The 17,528-nt window shown below is 35.9% G+C and overlaps 1 protein-coding gene across 4 annotated transcripts in view; it reads left to right on the top strand.

Moving 5' to 3' along the window:
• UBR2 (ubiquitin protein ligase E3 component n-recognin 2) overlaps window positions 1–17,528 on the top strand; it is a 59,264-nt gene that overhangs the window by 36,502 nt on the left and 5,234 nt on the right. For 3 of the 4 annotated variants that reach the window (XM_061991356.1, XM_061991354.1, XM_061991355.1), the window contains 19 exons: window positions 136–290; window positions 2,567–2,669; window positions 3,383–3,492; window positions 3,675–3,755; window positions 4,483–4,664; window positions 5,365–5,564; window positions 6,378–6,471; window positions 7,852–8,013; window positions 8,392–8,489; window positions 8,716–8,788; window positions 9,993–10,141; window positions 10,241–10,296; window positions 10,662–10,758; window positions 12,786–12,853; window positions 13,349–13,484; window positions 14,098–14,188; window positions 14,722–14,852; window positions 16,489–16,597; window positions 16,852–16,908. In XM_061991356.1, the coding sequence (XP_061847340.1) occupies window positions 136–290; window positions 2,567–2,669; window positions 3,383–3,492; window positions 3,675–3,755; window positions 4,483–4,664; window positions 5,365–5,564; window positions 6,378–6,471; window positions 7,852–8,013; window positions 8,392–8,489; window positions 8,716–8,788; window positions 9,993–10,141; window positions 10,241–10,296; window positions 10,662–10,758; window positions 12,786–12,853; window positions 13,349–13,484; window positions 14,098–14,188; window positions 14,722–14,852; window positions 16,489–16,597; window positions 16,852–16,908 (2,152 nt within the window). Of the gene's footprint in view, window positions 1–135; window positions 291–2,566; window positions 2,670–3,382; window positions 3,493–3,674; window positions 3,756–4,482; window positions 4,665–5,364; window positions 5,565–6,377; window positions 6,472–7,851; window positions 8,014–8,391; window positions 8,490–8,715; window positions 8,789–9,992; window positions 10,142–10,240; window positions 10,297–10,661; window positions 10,759–12,785; window positions 12,854–13,348; window positions 13,485–14,097; window positions 14,189–14,721; window positions 14,853–16,488; window positions 16,598–16,851; window positions 16,909–17,528 lie in introns of those variants that run through there. The other variant, XM_061991357.1, reaches the window with a different exon arrangement.

Raw genomic sequence — 17,528 nt, 5'->3', positions numbered from 1 at the left:
GCCTGTTACCTGTAATAATACTTACCAAGCAACTGTAAGCTGACTTGGGTTAAGCTGTTCGAAAGTCAGACATTTTTATGTAAGTGTTGCAAGTTTTAGAGATGCTGAAACGTCAGACACAAATTTCCCTTTCAGCGCTTCCACCGCCAGCTCTTCCTCCTTTCTGCCCGCTTTTTGCGAGTCTGGTTAATCTTCTGCAGTGCGATGTCATGCTGTGCATTATGGGAACTATACTGCAGTGGGCAGTAGAACACAATGGCTATGCCTGGTCAGAGTCTATGCTGCAAAGGGTATGTTTCCTTATTTAAAATTATGCTTGTGCTAGAGGAAGGAATATGTATTTTTACCAGTTTAACATGATTTTATAGATTTGGGTTGTTTATTTGGGATCTAACATACACAGAACGCTCTGAGTGAGAAATAAATGATGTTTTCTGATATACCAGACCAGGGAAACCTGTCTGCCTCCAATGCTATTTATTTTCAAAAGTGAATGGAAGACAGAGTTAAATTTCTAATGCGTGCAAATGAGAGGGAAAAATTCGGCTTGAACCAGTTGAAATAATGTTTATTGTGGTATAGAACCAGTTTTTCTGAGTTACTGCATATTGACTAAAGCAGATTGACTTTTTCTGGATGTTCCTTTGCTTGCTTTCAGTTTAGGCTACATCACATTAGAAAAAAATCATAAGTACAGAAAATAATTTTCTAATTTGAAAATGTCTCAGCTTTGGGAAACTCACTTGAGCTGTTCATTCCTCACTGTTTATAATGACCTTTAGAAATCTGGAGGGGTACTGTAGATTTTGTTGTCCTTGATGCTCATTTTCTGGGGTGTGTAGTGGTACGTGGTGAACTGCCACGAAAGGACTACTCATATTGGTCAGAACTGTCAGTTTTGTATCCAAACCCAAACTTTAAAAAATAATGATGGATTTTTAAACAGTATTTTGCAATGAAACCCCAACTTTGGAGCTATTCATTTTTTTTACTTTCAGTCTTTCTGATGTCTGTTACCTTTTATAGCTATAAAAGCTTAGCTTTATAGGTAAATCTAAATTAACATAAGCAATTCTGTATTACACAAAAAAAGTTGAAAATTGAAGAATGTATCAGTACTATCAATCATAGAATCATAGAATGGTAGGGTTGGAAGGGACCTTTAGAGATCTAGTCCAACCCCACTGCAGAAGCAGGTCAACCTAGCTTGGGTCACAAAGGAATGTGTCCAGACAGATCTTGAAGACCTCCAAGGAAGGAGACTCCACAATCTCCCTGGCAGCCTGTGCCTCACAGTAAAATAGTTTTTCCTTATGTTTAAATGGAACTTTTTCCTTATGTTTAAATGGAACTTTTTGTGTTCCAGCTTCATCCCATTACCCCTTGTCCTGCTCCTAGATACAGTAGAAAAAAGGGATGCCCCAACCTCCTGACATCCACTATTTAGTGGATGCAATCACAGCAAAGATTGAAGAACGTAGTTAGTTACATGTAGGTGGTGTGAATGCCAGGCTTTGGAATAACTGTTTGAATAGAATAAGATGGTGGGTTTTTTTTTTTAACTGAACTAAAACATACTCAGCCATTTCAGTACCTCTCTGTTGTTGTCGAAAGTGTGTGATTCATTGGGACCTACTGCTTGCTCAGAAACTCATGCCACTTTGTATATACTGGTGCCATGAAATTTACTGCACATCTTTCCCAAGTTAACCACTGACAATTTGAAAGCACCATGCAAAGGATGATGAGAGACATCTCAAACAAGTGGCCCATATCTTATCAGACCTTGATAGATGGATGTGATGGACTTGGGGAAAAATTATTACTTATTGAAACAAATTTTAAATACTTAAATCAGGTTCTACTACTTTTTCCGTAGATGCTTAGACTGTTGCATTCCAATTGCAAATGTTAACAGTTCTTCCTGTGATTATCTTTTCCTTACATGGAGTTCAGTGTTGGTTCCAAGAATTCAGTAATGCTTTTTGTGTAGAGCATCCTGCCAATTTGTATGGGGTGACAAGAGCAATTGATTTTGCGTGATAGAACTCACCAACAACAAATAAGTATTTCAGCTGTAAAATGCCACTCAGATTATTTTAGTGCCAAATAGGGTAATTTCAGTTTGTGTTGAAGGACATTACAGCTTTTTACTGACCTAAGAGTTAATATCATTTAAAATGTGTTTCTAGAGTGTTAAAGTAATTCTAGTTTAATAATTTAAAGTTTTTGTCAGTTAAATTTTGTATTTGAAAAGGTTATAAAGTGTGCATCATTCTTCTGTCCAGAGACTTAATGATAACATGCAGTTGCTAGGAGAAAGCCAAGAAGCACTGACTTCTCACTCACTAGACAGGACAGCAAACAGAAAGATAAAAGTGGTATATTTTTTTTTGTCTGTCAAAGTTGAAAGAATTTGCAAACAAGCACCATCACACATATAACACATTCTTATTATCAAATTTTATTATAAGAATTCCTTGTCTCTTAAAGAATTAACCAAATTGTGTGAAGAGATTATATTAATTATTTAAGAAGAGAACTTCAATTTATAATTTTTACCCAGGTTTTGCATTTGCTTGGCATGGCACTACAAGAAGAAAAACAACATCTGGAGAATCTCAGTGAGGAGAATGTTGTAACCTTTACCTTCACTCAGAAAATATCAAGTATGCCTTTCTTTTCAAGCGTATAGTAAATTTGAAATATGTGCCAATATCTTTTATTTTGTTCTTATGAAAAATTATTTACCAGAAGAGTATATTTGTTTATCCATCAAAATTTTACCAAGTTGACTATATATATGTGCTTTACATACATGTAGATTCTATGATAGCAGCAATACTAAAGGTTTTTTCTAGAGGAGAAATCCAAGAGGTGAATAATTCCCAGTAATTCCCTGATTCTGAATATCTTACTCAGTGTCTCCACAAAGATTACTGTACATGATCAGATGCTACAATTGCAAAAACTGGAGTTGTGTTCTTAAATGGTCCTTTAATCTTGAATCTCCTTTGTATCTTCTGACTAGGGCCTCTAGTTTTGAAAGATACTTCATTTACAGTAGGTGGGAATGAAAATATTGCAAGTTCTACATGGCTGTTCCCAAGGTGAAAACAACCAGGGACCGTGTACGTTTGTCGTTTAAGACAGTATAGTCAGTGAGCAAGACTTTTAAGACTGTCTAACTTCTTAGAGTTTAGAAGGGTATTCATGAAAGTGTCTGCAGAAGTGGGAAGAAACGTTGTATATCGGGCTTGTATATTGAAGGAATTCTTCAGCTACTGAACATATTATAGGGTTTGTTGTTGTTGTTAATATTAGTAGATGATTTGTTTGTCAAATAACAGTATAATCAATTGTCGTTGTAATTTTTTCTCAGGACCAGGAGAGGCACCCAATAATTCCCCTAGTATTCTAGCTATGCTAGAAACACTGCAGAATGCACCTCATCTGGAAGTGCACAAGGACATGATCAGATGGATATTGAAGGTAAATCTATTTTATATAACTACTAAAAATGATGGAAAGGTTTTTGAAACTTTCCTAATAGTATTGTGATGATTTCCTTAGTTCCTCTTCTAGAATCCACCAATGTGTATTATCTGGCCAGCCTTATAGTAGACACAATTATATGTCACAAACAAATTAAATGTTGGATTTTTGTTTTACAGACTTTTAATACTATTAAGAAACTAAGAGAAAGCTCTTCTACAAGTCCGGTGGCCGAGACAGAAGGAAATATTATAGAGGAGGTAAAAGCAATCTGTAACAGTTGTCTGAACTGGAATGGGTCTGGGTTGTGACTAGCAAAGGACATTTCTAACTGCAGCTCTAAATCATAGATGGGAGACATCAGTATTTCTGAAATTCTATCTCTCAGTTTAGAGATTAAACCCATTTGTTTGAAAGAACTGTTGGGATTGTGCCTGGATTATTTGCCTTTTCTTTGTATATTGTAGTCTCCAAATCTACAAGTTTAGTATTGTTTGTAGTACTGATCCCAGCATTTAGTGTTTCTGCTCTTCCTGTACTTAAACACCCCTTTGAAAGTTGTTAAAAGACCATGCAAGTCATTGCATATAAGCTCTGCTGATTTGTTTAACTTGACATGGCATTCTAGATAGTACACAAAGACGTTGGAACACTGTAGTGCATTTAGGAATACTGCTCGTAGAGAGGAAGAGTAACGCTGGAGACAAGACCTGTCAACTACCTTTTTATCTTATGAATGCTCAAAGGGATGAGAAATACAAAATACACTTAAAGGTGGAGGGGGAGAAGTACACTTCTGGTTCTGCAGTTCTAACTTGGCATTGAACATGAAAGAGGAAAGAGGGCACAAAAGTTTTTGGTAGACTTCTCTTTTATCTTTGTGTGAGATTTTCATTGTTTGGTACAAGTTACACATCTCAGTAGCTAAAATAAATTGTCTGTTGCCACAAGACAGTAAAAGTGACAGGGTGGACAATGCAATTTCAGAGTTCACGTGATAAAGACAAAGCTGAAAGGAAGCGCAAAGCGGAGATTGCCAGGTTGCGCAGGGAAAAGATCATGGCCCAGATGTCCGAGATGCAGCGGCACTTCATTAATGAAAACAAAGAACTCTTTCAGCAAACTTTGGAGGAGCTAGATACTTCTGCCTCTGGAGTTCATGAAAATAGGTAAAGGAATCTCCTTTAATTTTTTTTCCCTTTAACTTGTTCATCAAATTGTCCTATTGTTACTGCTTAAAAGTGCTTTTCTTAGTCTTAATGGGAAAACTATCCATAAAGTTTTTGAGACTGAAAATGCAGCAGTAAATGCAATGCTTTCCTCCCCTTCTGAAAGTCAAGATGGCAGGCTAAATATTGATTCTTGCCTTGTCCCATCCCCATTAGTGCTCAACATAAACAAGCAAATAACTTTTTGCATAAAATTATCCAGTAAATTGTTAGTAATACTGAAGAGACTGTGCTATTAAACGTATTAAATTGGCAGTAGCTGATTATATATCTGTTGAGGACCTTGAAGAAAATCTCCTTGTAGCTAGAAGTAGGACTTCAAGCTTGATGATAATTAGGTGAGGGAGTGAAGAGTGTTTTCAGAGTTTATTAGATACTTAAGGGATGGAGATAATGGAGGGTCACAGATACAGTTTCTATGTTAAACTGGAGTGGGTGGTGCTTTTGGCAGCCTAAGAATTTTTTCTGTAAAATATGTTCTATTTATGGGCACATATAAATTGTTCTATAAATGCCAAAACTATTTTTTATCATAGCATTTGTCACAGAGCTAGAAAGCTCAATAATCACATTTAAATCATGACCTTATTTGTAATGTTTTTCAAATAACTTGCTCACTAATATTCTTTGAATATTTTAGCCCTGTAACTTCAGATGCAAAACTCACAGCCTTGGGACCAGAGCAAACTAGAGTGGCTGAACATAGACAGGTTGTTATGTGTATATTGTGTCAGGAGGAACAAGAAGTTAAAGTGGACAGCAGGGCTATGGTCTTGGCAGCGTTCATTCAACGGTCAACTGTGTTGTCCAAAAATAGAAACAAAATTACTCCAGACCCTGGTAAGTAGGTTCATAGCTGTCCTGAACATTAATGAATGTCACTAATAACCACATGCTTTCTTTTGATACAATAATATCACATTATGTGAACTGTAATTGTGAATTACTTCACTGTAATCAGTGACAAAACTGATGTGTTTTTAGTGAGATAGAAATGTGGTATTCCAAATAATGTGAAGTCACTGCAAAGCATTACGTAAATGTTCTGCCAGCTATTTATTACAAATTATTTGTAACTGTTGAAAAACTCTTTAAAAATCAGAAGTATTTGTTTTTAAACTGTGCCCATAATGTTATAAGGAGGAGGAGGTGTTGATGTAGTGCTGTAAAAGTACAAGTTTCCTTCCTCTCAGTTACGTGATCCTGAAATGCCTCTTGATGATAATAAAAAATGCTTAGGTTTAGGTAACATTGTGAAACAGATCAGTGATCAGTGCCATTGTTTTAAGGTTTCCCTGGCTTCTGTATATGTCAACACATAGAAAATTTCTGGACTGCATGATTTTATACCGTGAATGTTCTTAGACTTGTTCCGTGCTACTCAGCTGGCAAACCTGCAGGTAGATCTTGAGTACTTTTGGAAAGGCCCAGCACCTCTGAAAGCTTGGTCTAAGTACAGTACATCATGCTCAAAACAAAATCACACTATACCTGTAAATTATCTAAACAGTTTATGTTGTTGTGGATTAGTGGTGTGTTTTATGCTTCATCAAGTGAAGTTTAATAGTAATGCAAAGGTGGTAACATTTACCTTCATTGAAGTCTCTTGATAAATGTTCATTTCAAAGTTGTTTTGTTCTATTTTAAATACAGAAAAGTACGATCCATTATTCATGCACCCAGATCTGTCATGTGGAACACACACGGGTAGCTGTGGACATATTATGCATGCTCATTGTTGGCAAAGGTAAAAACCTGTATTTAATTTTTTAGTCCAAATAGCACGGCATGCCATCATTTTGCCTAATGGCACGAATTTTAATGACAAATTGCTACCATGTAGTAAACTTTAAAAGGAATTTCATGAAGGGATTAAAACATCTTTCTCTTCAAAAAAATTAAAAATCATTATAGGAAATACCGTAGGCATGTTCAAAATATTTTTCATTTACTGTCTGTCATATTGATAATGAAGAGTCCAAAGCCACACTTCCGCTTTCATCCCCTTTGGTTGTTTATCCATATGCACATCTGTGGTGCACATACATCTGAACACTGAAGCTCAAATTTTTTGAGGGTTTTTTCAGTTCACTAATAGACACATTCCTGCTGCTTCTTGTGCTCTCTGCTGAAAATTTAAGTGACAGTACCTTCTTCGTGCTCCTAATTCCTCCGTGATGTTTAATTTGAAGCAGAAGTCTCTGCAACTTAGTTCAAATTCATTTTCAACAGAAACTCAATTTTATTCATTGTTCTTAGGTTTTTTTCTAAAACATTTTTTAGTTATTTGATTTTTGGAGGGGAGCAAATGTGCTTAGTGCTATGTGGTGCCATGCCATGTGACAAATGCTAACCATTCAAGCTACTGACTTCAGTTAGGGCCTTGCTTTGGCCCCGGCATCGCTCCTAAATGCCTGATTCCAAATTCCACCTTGTGTGTGAATATTGTTAGGAGTTCCCAGAGAGTCTGCGGCCATAACCATGCATAGGTTTCATTTGTGGCCTTTTGATATCACTGCTCACTGAAGATGTGGTGTTCTTCTTGTGTAGCCCTGTGTGGTTGCCATTACTCCTGGAAATGTCTTTGGATGCCTGTAGTGAGACCATTTATTGGTCATTGGGCATGCTCTAAACCATCTCAGAGGCTTCTTTGGATAGCAGTTATGTTTAACAAAGAAATGAATTCAGATATTTTTCACCTAGTATTTGGAGATCAGTTGTTTTTCCAGTTGCTGCTCTGATGTGGCCTGTATCAGAATACACACCTGGAATAATGCTCATGGCACCTCTCTTAACATTTTATGTAATATTCAAAGTTTTTTTAAATAATTTCCTCTCTATTTCTTTTCCCTTACCCTTCTTTTTGCCAATATAAATTGCTACAGTTCAGACTTAAATGTGATCTTAACAGTGCAGCAAGCTGAACACTTTATGGGATTTCAGCTGCCAAAAACTGAGGATAGCCCACAGTTAATAGTACTGGGTTTGTCAGAAAATAGAGCTTTTCCCTTCAGGTAATTTTTAGATGTATCTAGGAAAAGGCAAAATGGTGTCTTCATGAAAATTCATGATTTTTTATATTCAAGTAATTAATAATTTCCCACTAATATCTTGCTCTTTTCTAAAGGTATTTTGATGCTGTCCAAGCAAAAGAGCAACGAAGACAACAAAGATTACGAGTGCACACAAGTTACGATGTAGAAAATGGTGAATTCCTTTGCCCACTTTGTGAATGCTTAAGCAACACAGTTATTCCTCTCCTTCCTCCACCAAGAGTTTTATTTAACAGGTCTGTTTGCTTTATAAATGTCCTCAACAAATGAAAAAAACCCCCAAATTCTAAACGAGTCATGCCGCAAATACTCCTTTCAGACAGTGTATTATCTTCTGTATTGTCTTCTGTTTTGATTATCTCAAATGAGTTGCCAGCCTGCTTATTTTGGTTTATAGGCCTTCCTTGGTTGTTGTATGGTAGGGAATTTAGAATATGAAAGAACAGAAAAGTGTAGGACCTGCAGGAAAAGAGCTGAATCAAGAAATGTGTGGACAGGAGAGAAAGAGCCTGTTGAAAACCAGAACAGCATGGAATACCTATGAAATACTAAATCTGTATATGGCTTGCTTTTAACTAATGTATGTATTCTATTTATATGTATTTTTTGGACAGGTTAGACTTTTCAGGCCAACCAAATCTAACCCAGTGGATCAAAACAGTGTCCCAGCAAATAAAAGCGCTGTATTTACTTAGAGGTGAAGACTGTGCAAGTAAGTCTGGAGAAGTCTGTGTTATATTTCTGTGTGAAAAGGTTACAGTATTCATGGAAAATGCCAAGTGTTTTGGTTCTGTTACAGTGGGGTTGAGAGATGGTGGCAGAAGTAACAAGAGTAGCTTGGAATTTCAGTTTCCACTGATGTGCTTCTGAACCTTTCTTACAATCTAAAAATAACATATAGGTGAATAATCTATGTTCTGTACTTCTTGTTTCTACAGGCAATTCTGGCAATTCAGAAAAAATGGATCAACTGCAATTACCTGAAGGATTTAGACCAGATTTCAAACCGAAGTATGTACTTACATCTTGATTATTAAAAATTTACCATGAGATGGTAACATATGACTTCTGTGCTATTATAAGGTGTTAATAATGAAGGCAAATATATGAATTTTTATTTAATTAAAAAAAAATGATGCTATTATTACGGTGATATTGAGATCCAACCCACAAACAGTGAATGATGCAGTAGAATTTCAAAGGTGGATGTGGTAAACACATGTACAGAGAAGATGATAGAATCAGAATGGTAGGAGTTGGAAGGGACTTCCAGAGATCATCTAGTCCAACCACTCTGCTAAAACAGATTCACCTCAAATCAGGTTACATAGGAACATGTCCAGGCAGGTTTTGAACACCTCCAGAGAAGGAGACTCCACACCCTCCCTGGGCAGCCTGTGCCAAGGCTCCCTCACCTTCAAAGGAAAGAAATTTCCTTATGTTTAACTGGGACCTTTTATGTTCCATCTGATGTCCATTACCCCTACTCCTGTTGCTGGACACCACAGAAAAAAGTGTTGCCCCATCCTCATAATATCTACCCTTTAGGGACTTGTAAGTGTTGATGAGGTCCCCCCCTCAGTCTTCTCCAGGTTGAATAGCTCCAGGTCCCACAGCTCTTCCTCATAAGAAAGATGCTTCAATGCAGTTGTGTAAATTTCAACAACAGGTTTAAACTTGCATCCATATTACTTGTAATTGGATGAAGGTTTCATCATTATAGCTCAGCACTGTAAGTAAAACATGAAAAAAAGACTGTGAAATGGAGAGTATGTTAATATGTAATATCAACTATTATGGTATATTTGTATTTGAGTCTACCCTTTCTTCAGGAGAAAGTAATGAAATTCATGACATAGTAGACATTTATCTGCCAGCTAGACACAAAAATGCAAGTCGCCTATCCCAGCTAATGACCAATTTGGCTATTGGTCACAAACAATTTAGCCTTAACAATATTACTTTCAAAGACTGGATATTCTTAACACTAAAAAAAAATGAGATTAGTTACAATGAAATTATAATAAATAAGTGAGAGTGTATCCATCACAGAAAAGAGGTTACAGAACACTAGATCCAAAGAAAGGTACTGGAGTTCTTATCTAAACTTAAAAAATCCATGTGTTCAGCTACACCGTGAATGCTCATCATTAGAAATACTATGCTACCAGTAGAAAAAGTAATAAATTAGTAATATTGTTTTCTTTTTTTCCAGAAATCCTTATTCTGAGAGCATAAAAGAGATGTTGACAACCTTTGGTACAGCAACATACAAAGTAGGTTTGAAGGTTCATCCAAATGAAGAAGATCCACGTGTACCTATAATGTGCTGGGGAAGCTGTGCTTACACGATACAGACTATAGGTACTAATGTATTAATTTTGCTCCTTATATGTGAATTTCAGAATTTAATTATAGTCACATCACTAAAATACTTTGGGGTTTTGGTTTTTTTTTTTCCAGAACGAATTTTAGCTGATGAAGATAAACCATTATTTGGTCATTTACCTTGTCGACAGGTAAGGGTCAAGTAACATTTCCGCTCTGAATCACTGGAAAAACAGGGAATCCAACACATAAAACTGTAAAATTACTGCAATGTAAAACTTAGATATTCTGCATGAATCTATTTTAAAAACCAATGTAGCAAAACTGTTTACTTTTCTTCTATAAATAGGTAGTTTAGTAAGGCCAGGGCTTCTCACCGTGACAGTCAAAATAAGAATACCAAAGGGAACTTGGATATTTCCTGGGCATAAATATCTGTCATATACTAAGACATTCAGACTGCAGCTGAGGGGCGTGAAAAGAGTGCTCTAAATCAGAAGACCTTTTCATACAGAGGAACTTCGTTAACTGTGGTACTGTCTCTTTGTTTTTGAAGGATGACTGCCTTACATCATTAACAAGATTTGCGGCAGCTCACTGGACAGTTTCATCTCTTTCAGCAGTACAAGGTCACTTTTGTACTCTCTTAGCATGTAAGTTGACTACCTTAAACTGTTGTTTTTACATATATTATGTAGTGGTTTTAAGTAATAGACAAAGAGCTAGTATTTTCTTATCTGTACTTACACATATTTCATCATGCTTTGCAAAAAAAAAGACATTTCTTTTGGTCTGCAGTTCAAGATACATTATATTTTGGTGTGAAGGCATTCTGTTGATTCTTCCCAATATTTGTATTGTTGCTTTTATGAAGATACCTAGAGGAAAGGAAAAGCAAATATGGTCCTTAACAAAAGAGATGTGATATACTAGAACTTTAAAGAGAAGGAAATTAAGATTAATATAGTATTGAAAGGAAGTTAGGTTATTTGCAGAGGTCTGTAATATATCTACAAACCTCTCTGTCTTTGAAAATTAGGATCTGTGATAAGACAGGACTGATTATATGATGTTACATATCCTAGAGAATTTTAGTAACAGCAACCAACTTGTCGCAAGCTAGGTGCATTTGTAGATACAGGTGGAAAGTCTGAAATTTAGCCTAATGCAGTAATTAACCATGAGGGGACTATTCTGAAAGGATTATTATAAAATGAGATAATTTTAATATTTACAGTCAGTAGAGGGAAGCTTTTTAAGTGCATTTATATATGGAATTACTAGTAGAATTTGATACCACCTACTTCAACAGACAGTTGGCAGCTTTATATGGAATAACTTAATTATCATCAGTCTGTAGCAGTAAAGACTGAGCCATTTTCTATGTGAAGTAGCAGAGAAAATGTTGCAAGCTATTTATCTGGAACTTTGTAGTATATGGTGTTCTGCATAGTTCAGGTTTTCTCAAAAACTTGAATCAATGTTTCTTCAAAGCTCCTTTTCCTTCCAGCTGATAGAAGCAACTATAGTGCTTTTATTTTCATGAAGGAAAAGTGTTTGCTATTTTATTTTTCAAGGCTAAGAATAGGGAAAACTATTAGCCCTTCATCTGTTGGTTTTGTTGGAAGTTCCTTGCTCAGGTTGTGTTTTCGATAGAAACGTTTTTCGTGCTTTTAGGTTGAGTTCTGTGGCTATATCCTTACAAAAGTAAAAGCATTTGAAATCAAGTGGTGGTGAAATATTTGCTAATAGAAATAGCTTCAAAATGTCACAAATCTTCAGCTGGTTTTTTTGGGCCAGCAAGGCAGCAGTTTTCAACTGCAGTATTTTTAAGTTATTATGATGAGACTATGTTTTCCTGTAGCAGTGTTTTTAAATTGAGCAGCTTAATGCTTTTAGCTACATTCTAAAATTATTCTCGTAGTTGCAGTTGAAATTTTATTGTAAATCGGATTTTACTGCTTGGAGTAAAGAAGTTGCAAACTGTTCCTTGATAGTAAAATATGTTGTAACATATATTTGCCTTAATAAATTCCGAGTGTCTTCATTTAAAGTGTGTGAATTTTTGTTGTCAGCTGGAGTGCTTTGGTTGATGCTTTGTGGTTACTTCGACAATGGACACTGCAGAGATGGAGAGACCAATACCTAGCTCTTTCTTAACTAGAGATTAAATAATAAATTTAAGATCCTCTTAGGAATGTGTTTTTGAATCCATAAAGGAAATGAGTGATGTGAAGTAAACTTCTTGATCCTTGTAAAGTTAACCGAATTGCAAAAGTTTACAGCTGCCCAACAGGCAATAATCAGTGTTTCTGTTTAGTCACTAGTGTTTGAACTTATTTCTGGGTCAGTGCTTGAGGTACTGTATCATTTTATCTCCCACTGAAAACATAAACAATGAAAGAAAGTCACTGTGGGAGTAGGGAATGGCAGCATCTACTTTGTTGCAGTTGCTTTGGGTTTGTTTTATGTCAATACAGTATAGCCAAGGAGGCAAGAATCTTTTCCAAAAATGTTGATCAACTCTTGAATTCACACCTTTCTCGCCAAAACAGGTTCATTTGTATACTTCAACCATATAAACCAAGGACATGGCTCTCATTTTGTAACAGAAGTATGCTAAAATATTTTCCTATATAAATATTCAATTAATAAATTTCTTTTTCTCTCAAATACTCAGCACTGGTGCCTAATGAAAAAAATGGAAATCTTCCTTGCATACTTGATATCGACATGTTTCACCTATTGGTAAGTATTCCATAATACATCTTAGTAATGTTTTGATCCAGTAGACACTATTAAAAAACTTCACTGGAAAATTTCTCTTTATTCTGGGTTAGGAATCTTTAAAAATGTTCAGTTATTTAGTATTTTTTAATTACGTAATAAAATGTAAGGACATTTTTATTTCAAGTATTCTTACCTATAAATAACAGGTAAAAATGAGGAATGTATACTGTTTGAATGTTTAAAACAAAAACAAAACCATAAACCTAACACCCTCAACAAAACACAAATAAAAATACATAAAAGAACCAAAACCCAAACCCCAACCCATTAAACAGACCCCACAAAAACCTTGATAGTTAATCATTGTTCAATTAAATAGTGCCTGACTAATTAGCTTCAAAAATTAGCTTTGAGATACGCTGCCTTCAAAGGATATAGTTGCAACATGAGTAGAGAAAATGTGAAGGTTCAAAAAGGAAAGGAATACACCAGCTTTCTTGCTTTCTTCTACAGGTAAGCTTGGTGCTCTCTTTCCCTGCCATTCATTGTCAAGATTTTTCAGGGATTAGTCTTGGCACTGGAGATCTTCACCTGTTTCATCTTGTCACTATGGCACACATAATACAAATTTTACTTACCTCAACAACAGGTAATGCCACTTTCTTTCAACTTTTATTGAAATGATTGCTCAAATATGTACTTTGAAAACACTGAGGTGGTATTGGTAAATTTATGCAGTTTACAGTTCCAAAATAAAATTACTGGTGCACACAAAGTTTGGTAAGTTGTACTCTACTCAAGTTCAGTCTTTCGTCTTTTATTGCTTAACACTGAAGGTGTTTTGGAACATAGGTAGTCATGAATCTTAGCTTTCCAGCTGATGTTGCAATGCCTGGAAGTGTCTGTTGCAGAGACTTGGCTTAGTCAGTGCATAATGAGTAAGTTGCAGTCAATGAAGTAAGAAACCAACGTATCTTCTGGCAAGGGTAACTGGGTAAGGCTTAGTGTGCCAAAAGCAGAGAACTCCAAGCAAGGGCATGAGGAAACCTAATCAATTGAACATGTAAACCAGCACCTCTATGGAGCTGACAGTAGCATAAATGTACTACATAAGATGTGCCAGAAAACTTTTTTCCACTATATCGTATGGTAGCACAGTGGAATGTTTCACTTAATTTTACTTGTTTTCTCAAAACCTGAAAAATTATGTTCTTGGTGTATCAACATGTGTATCTGAAGTAGCTTACTTTTTATTTCTTCAGAAGAGAATGGCATGGATCAAGAAAACACTAACAGTGAAGAGGAAGTAGCTCTGCTTACACTGTATAAATTTCTTTGCCAGTGTACAGGAAGGTAAAAATACAATCTTTTGATAAAATTTTGTAGTATTTTCTCCCTCCTAGACTCAACATTAACTACTGACTGAATTCCAGATATTAATGCTGTCAAAGATGAGAATTTTAACTTGGGAACTCTTGTTTCTTACTCATTACTTCTAGACTATCTTTTCAAGTAACTATTCCTATTGGTTCCTCTGTGCTCGTGAAGATACCTCCTCATGAAGATTATGTTCTGGAAATTATGGTTTTTTAATCATTTTGCAGTTGTGTAGAATCTGCAATTGGCAGTGTCTGAGTACAGAAAACTCGTTAGGATGTGAAATGTCTATGCAAATTTTTCCTTCATTTACCATCCCAGTTGGTTATATTTTTATGAATCTCTTGTTTTATTGTTTTTCTTTGAGTTAGTTTTTAAATAAGCACTTTGCATAATGCTTGTTTCAACTGAAGTCAGTAATTTAATAGGAAAGATCCAAAGACTTCTAGCCCTCAAGCCGAATTGATTACATCAATTAAAAAAAAATGTTTGCTTTTTAATCTCTTAAGTGCCTTGAAAGAAATTTCCTCAGGCTGGCACCTGTGGAGGAATCTAAAAGCTGGAATCATGCCTTTCCTGAGATGTTCTGCTTTGTTTTTTCATTACTTAAATGGAGTCCCAGCACCCTCAGAGATTCAAGGTACTGTCTACTAAGCATTTATGGACACAATAAATTACATTTAAACTCTCTTTTATGAAGAAGCTGATTGAATGAATATGGGCATGTCACCAGTGCAGAATCAGATCTGCATATTGAAAAAGGAAAAACAAAAGAAGTTTCCATTTAAAAAATATATTTTTAATATGGAGTCAAATGCTGTTTGAAATTACTTAAAACAGAAATTGGTGCTCTTCTATTAAAAAGTGAAATTTTGATTATTTCAAGATTGTTATTGATTACTGTTTTCAAATGAGACCTGCTTTTGCTTGCATTGATTTCATTTGGATCAGCATCCGCTAACAATGTGTCTCTGCAAATACATTCTGTTACGGTACATGCCAAGTAATTGATGTTAGTAGCCTACTTTTACTGTCCACCACGTAGGATGTAGGTAGGGATAGAATGTAAATCTGAGGATGTGCATAATAAGTAGGCTCACACTGCTTCAGGATTCTTGGGTTTGAAACAAAGTCTGATACTTGGTGCTTAGCCTACATGAGAACAAAGGACAAGAAATTTTACATGAGCCAGCAGTGTGCCACCACAGCCAAGAAGGCCAATGGCAACCTGGGGTGCATCAAGAAGTGTGGGCAGCAGATCAAGGGAGGTTCTCCTCCCCCTCTACTCTGCCCTGGTGAGGCCTCATCTGGAGTCCTGTGTCCAGTTCTGGACTCCCCAGCTCAAGAGGGACAGAGAACTTCTGGAGAGAGTCTAGCGCAGGGCCACCAAGATGGAACATATCTCTTACAAGGAAATCTGCTTTAGCAGGGACTTGAGCTAGATAATCTCTGGAGGTACTTTCCAACCCCTATCATTCTGTGTTTCTGTTTATTGTCATGTGTATCTTTGGGATTTGGTACTTGTTGTAGAATGTTTCATTGACAGGTAGCTCCCTGAAAAACTGTTTAAAATGTAGATAATGGTTTTGGTTTTTTTAATTTAGCAATCACAACACTTAGGCATTTGGACCAAAAGAAAAGGAATATCTACTCCTGAACTACTTCTGTAACAAGGTTTCTCAAGTTCATAGTCTTGACCAGTAGTCACCGTTTGAGTTCTTTGTTACAGATGCTCTAAATATGAGGTCCAAAATGCAGGTGTACTTCCAGGCAGTAGATCCTTTAGAAAGTTGACTGTAGGAGAGGAGAAGAGGAAGGCTTTGCTTTACTTCACTTTCTTTGCAGTCCTCAAGTCCTAGGTTCTTGGGTGGCCCTGCAGGTCCTCACCAGAGAGGGATGTCCTGATAGTGGCTGTGGCACTGGGTGTTTTACTTTCCCTTCCCTCTCCCTCACCACAGGACCCACTGATCCAGCAACTGGTCTTTACTATTCTTCTCTGGTGTTTTACTGGGTCTTGTGAAAGAGCAATCACTTGGGCATGAGAGAGAAGTGAGCACAGCTTTTGTTGTCTCCTCTTCACTCTTTTATTGAGGAACAAAAGACTGTGCCACAGAGGAGGTACTAGCACATACTTTGGGTCTGGGAGAATACAGATTTAAAAAAAGAGAAGGAATAACTGTCCCACTATTTAGAGCTGTATTTCGTTTGTTGTATTTGTTTCATTTGTTGATAATGTAATTTTAAAAATAATTATGAGAATTATACTTTCTTTACAGTAAATGGAACAAACCAGTTTGAACACTTATGTAGCTATCTTTCCTTGCCAAGCAACCTCACTCGTCTTTTTCAAGAAAATAGTGAGATTCTGAACACATTAATAGAAAGGTAAGTTGTGTTTTTATGCTTAGTTTAACTATTGTAAAGAATCCTGCACAAGGTAGTAATGTAAGTGTTGTCCCAGGAATGCATCTGTGGACATCTATGCAGACTTTGAAAAGTGTTTGTGAAACAAGTGTTCAGAAAGGAATCATTCTGGTTCTAGAGATTATTGAATAGATGTACTGTGGATTTTTTGCTTACTCGTTTTTTGAAAGTATCATCTGTTAAAGTTAAAAACCTTTTTTTTTTCTTTCTTGAAGTTGGTGCAGTAACAGTGAAGTAAAGAGATATCTGGAAGGCAAGAGACATGCTATCAGGTAAACATGAAGAAATTTTAAGCAGAGAGAGGGGAGAAACTTTAATATTGGGGTTTTCTGCAAAGTTTTTTTTCCGAAAGGGTGATGATGATAACACGGTATCAGTTCTGCTGTATTGAGTGACAAAGATATTAGGGGATAAGCAAAGAGATTTTTGCATTTTTTTAAAGAAAAGTGAACTATATCTTAAATTAGTAGCTTTTAAAGGCCAAGTTAAATACTACCTTTTTATTTAGACCAATCTGCAGTGATCAGAGGCCATAACATTTCTTCTCATGTTTCCTGTAGTACATTCCGATTCAAAAGATAGACTCTTGTTAAAAGTCATCTATAACCTTTGTTTTAAAGTGCCAGGCACTGAAGACCTTTTTAAATTATCTTTTTAAAGAATCCAAATTCTTCAGTGAAATCAACACCAAGTCACTTGTCAAAAAGAAAATTTGCTTTTTATACATTGCTACTTGCTAGGCAATTATTTTCAATTCAGAATGCATTTAATACTTAGTGGGTGTTGAAAAGCATGTAGAGTATTCTTCTTTATTATGAAGGATGGGCAAAACTAGTAGTTAGCAATTATCCAAATAATTATAAATGAATACAAGGTTCACAGTGCTGTCACT

The sequence above is a fragment of the Colius striatus genome, chromosome 2, assembly GCF_028858725.1.
Source record: "Colius striatus isolate bColStr4 chromosome 2, bColStr4.1.hap1, whole genome shotgun sequence".
Lineage (NCBI taxonomy): Eukaryota > Metazoa > Chordata > Aves > Coliiformes > Coliidae > Colius > Colius striatus.
This window is presented reverse-complemented; position numbering and strand designations above follow the sequence as displayed.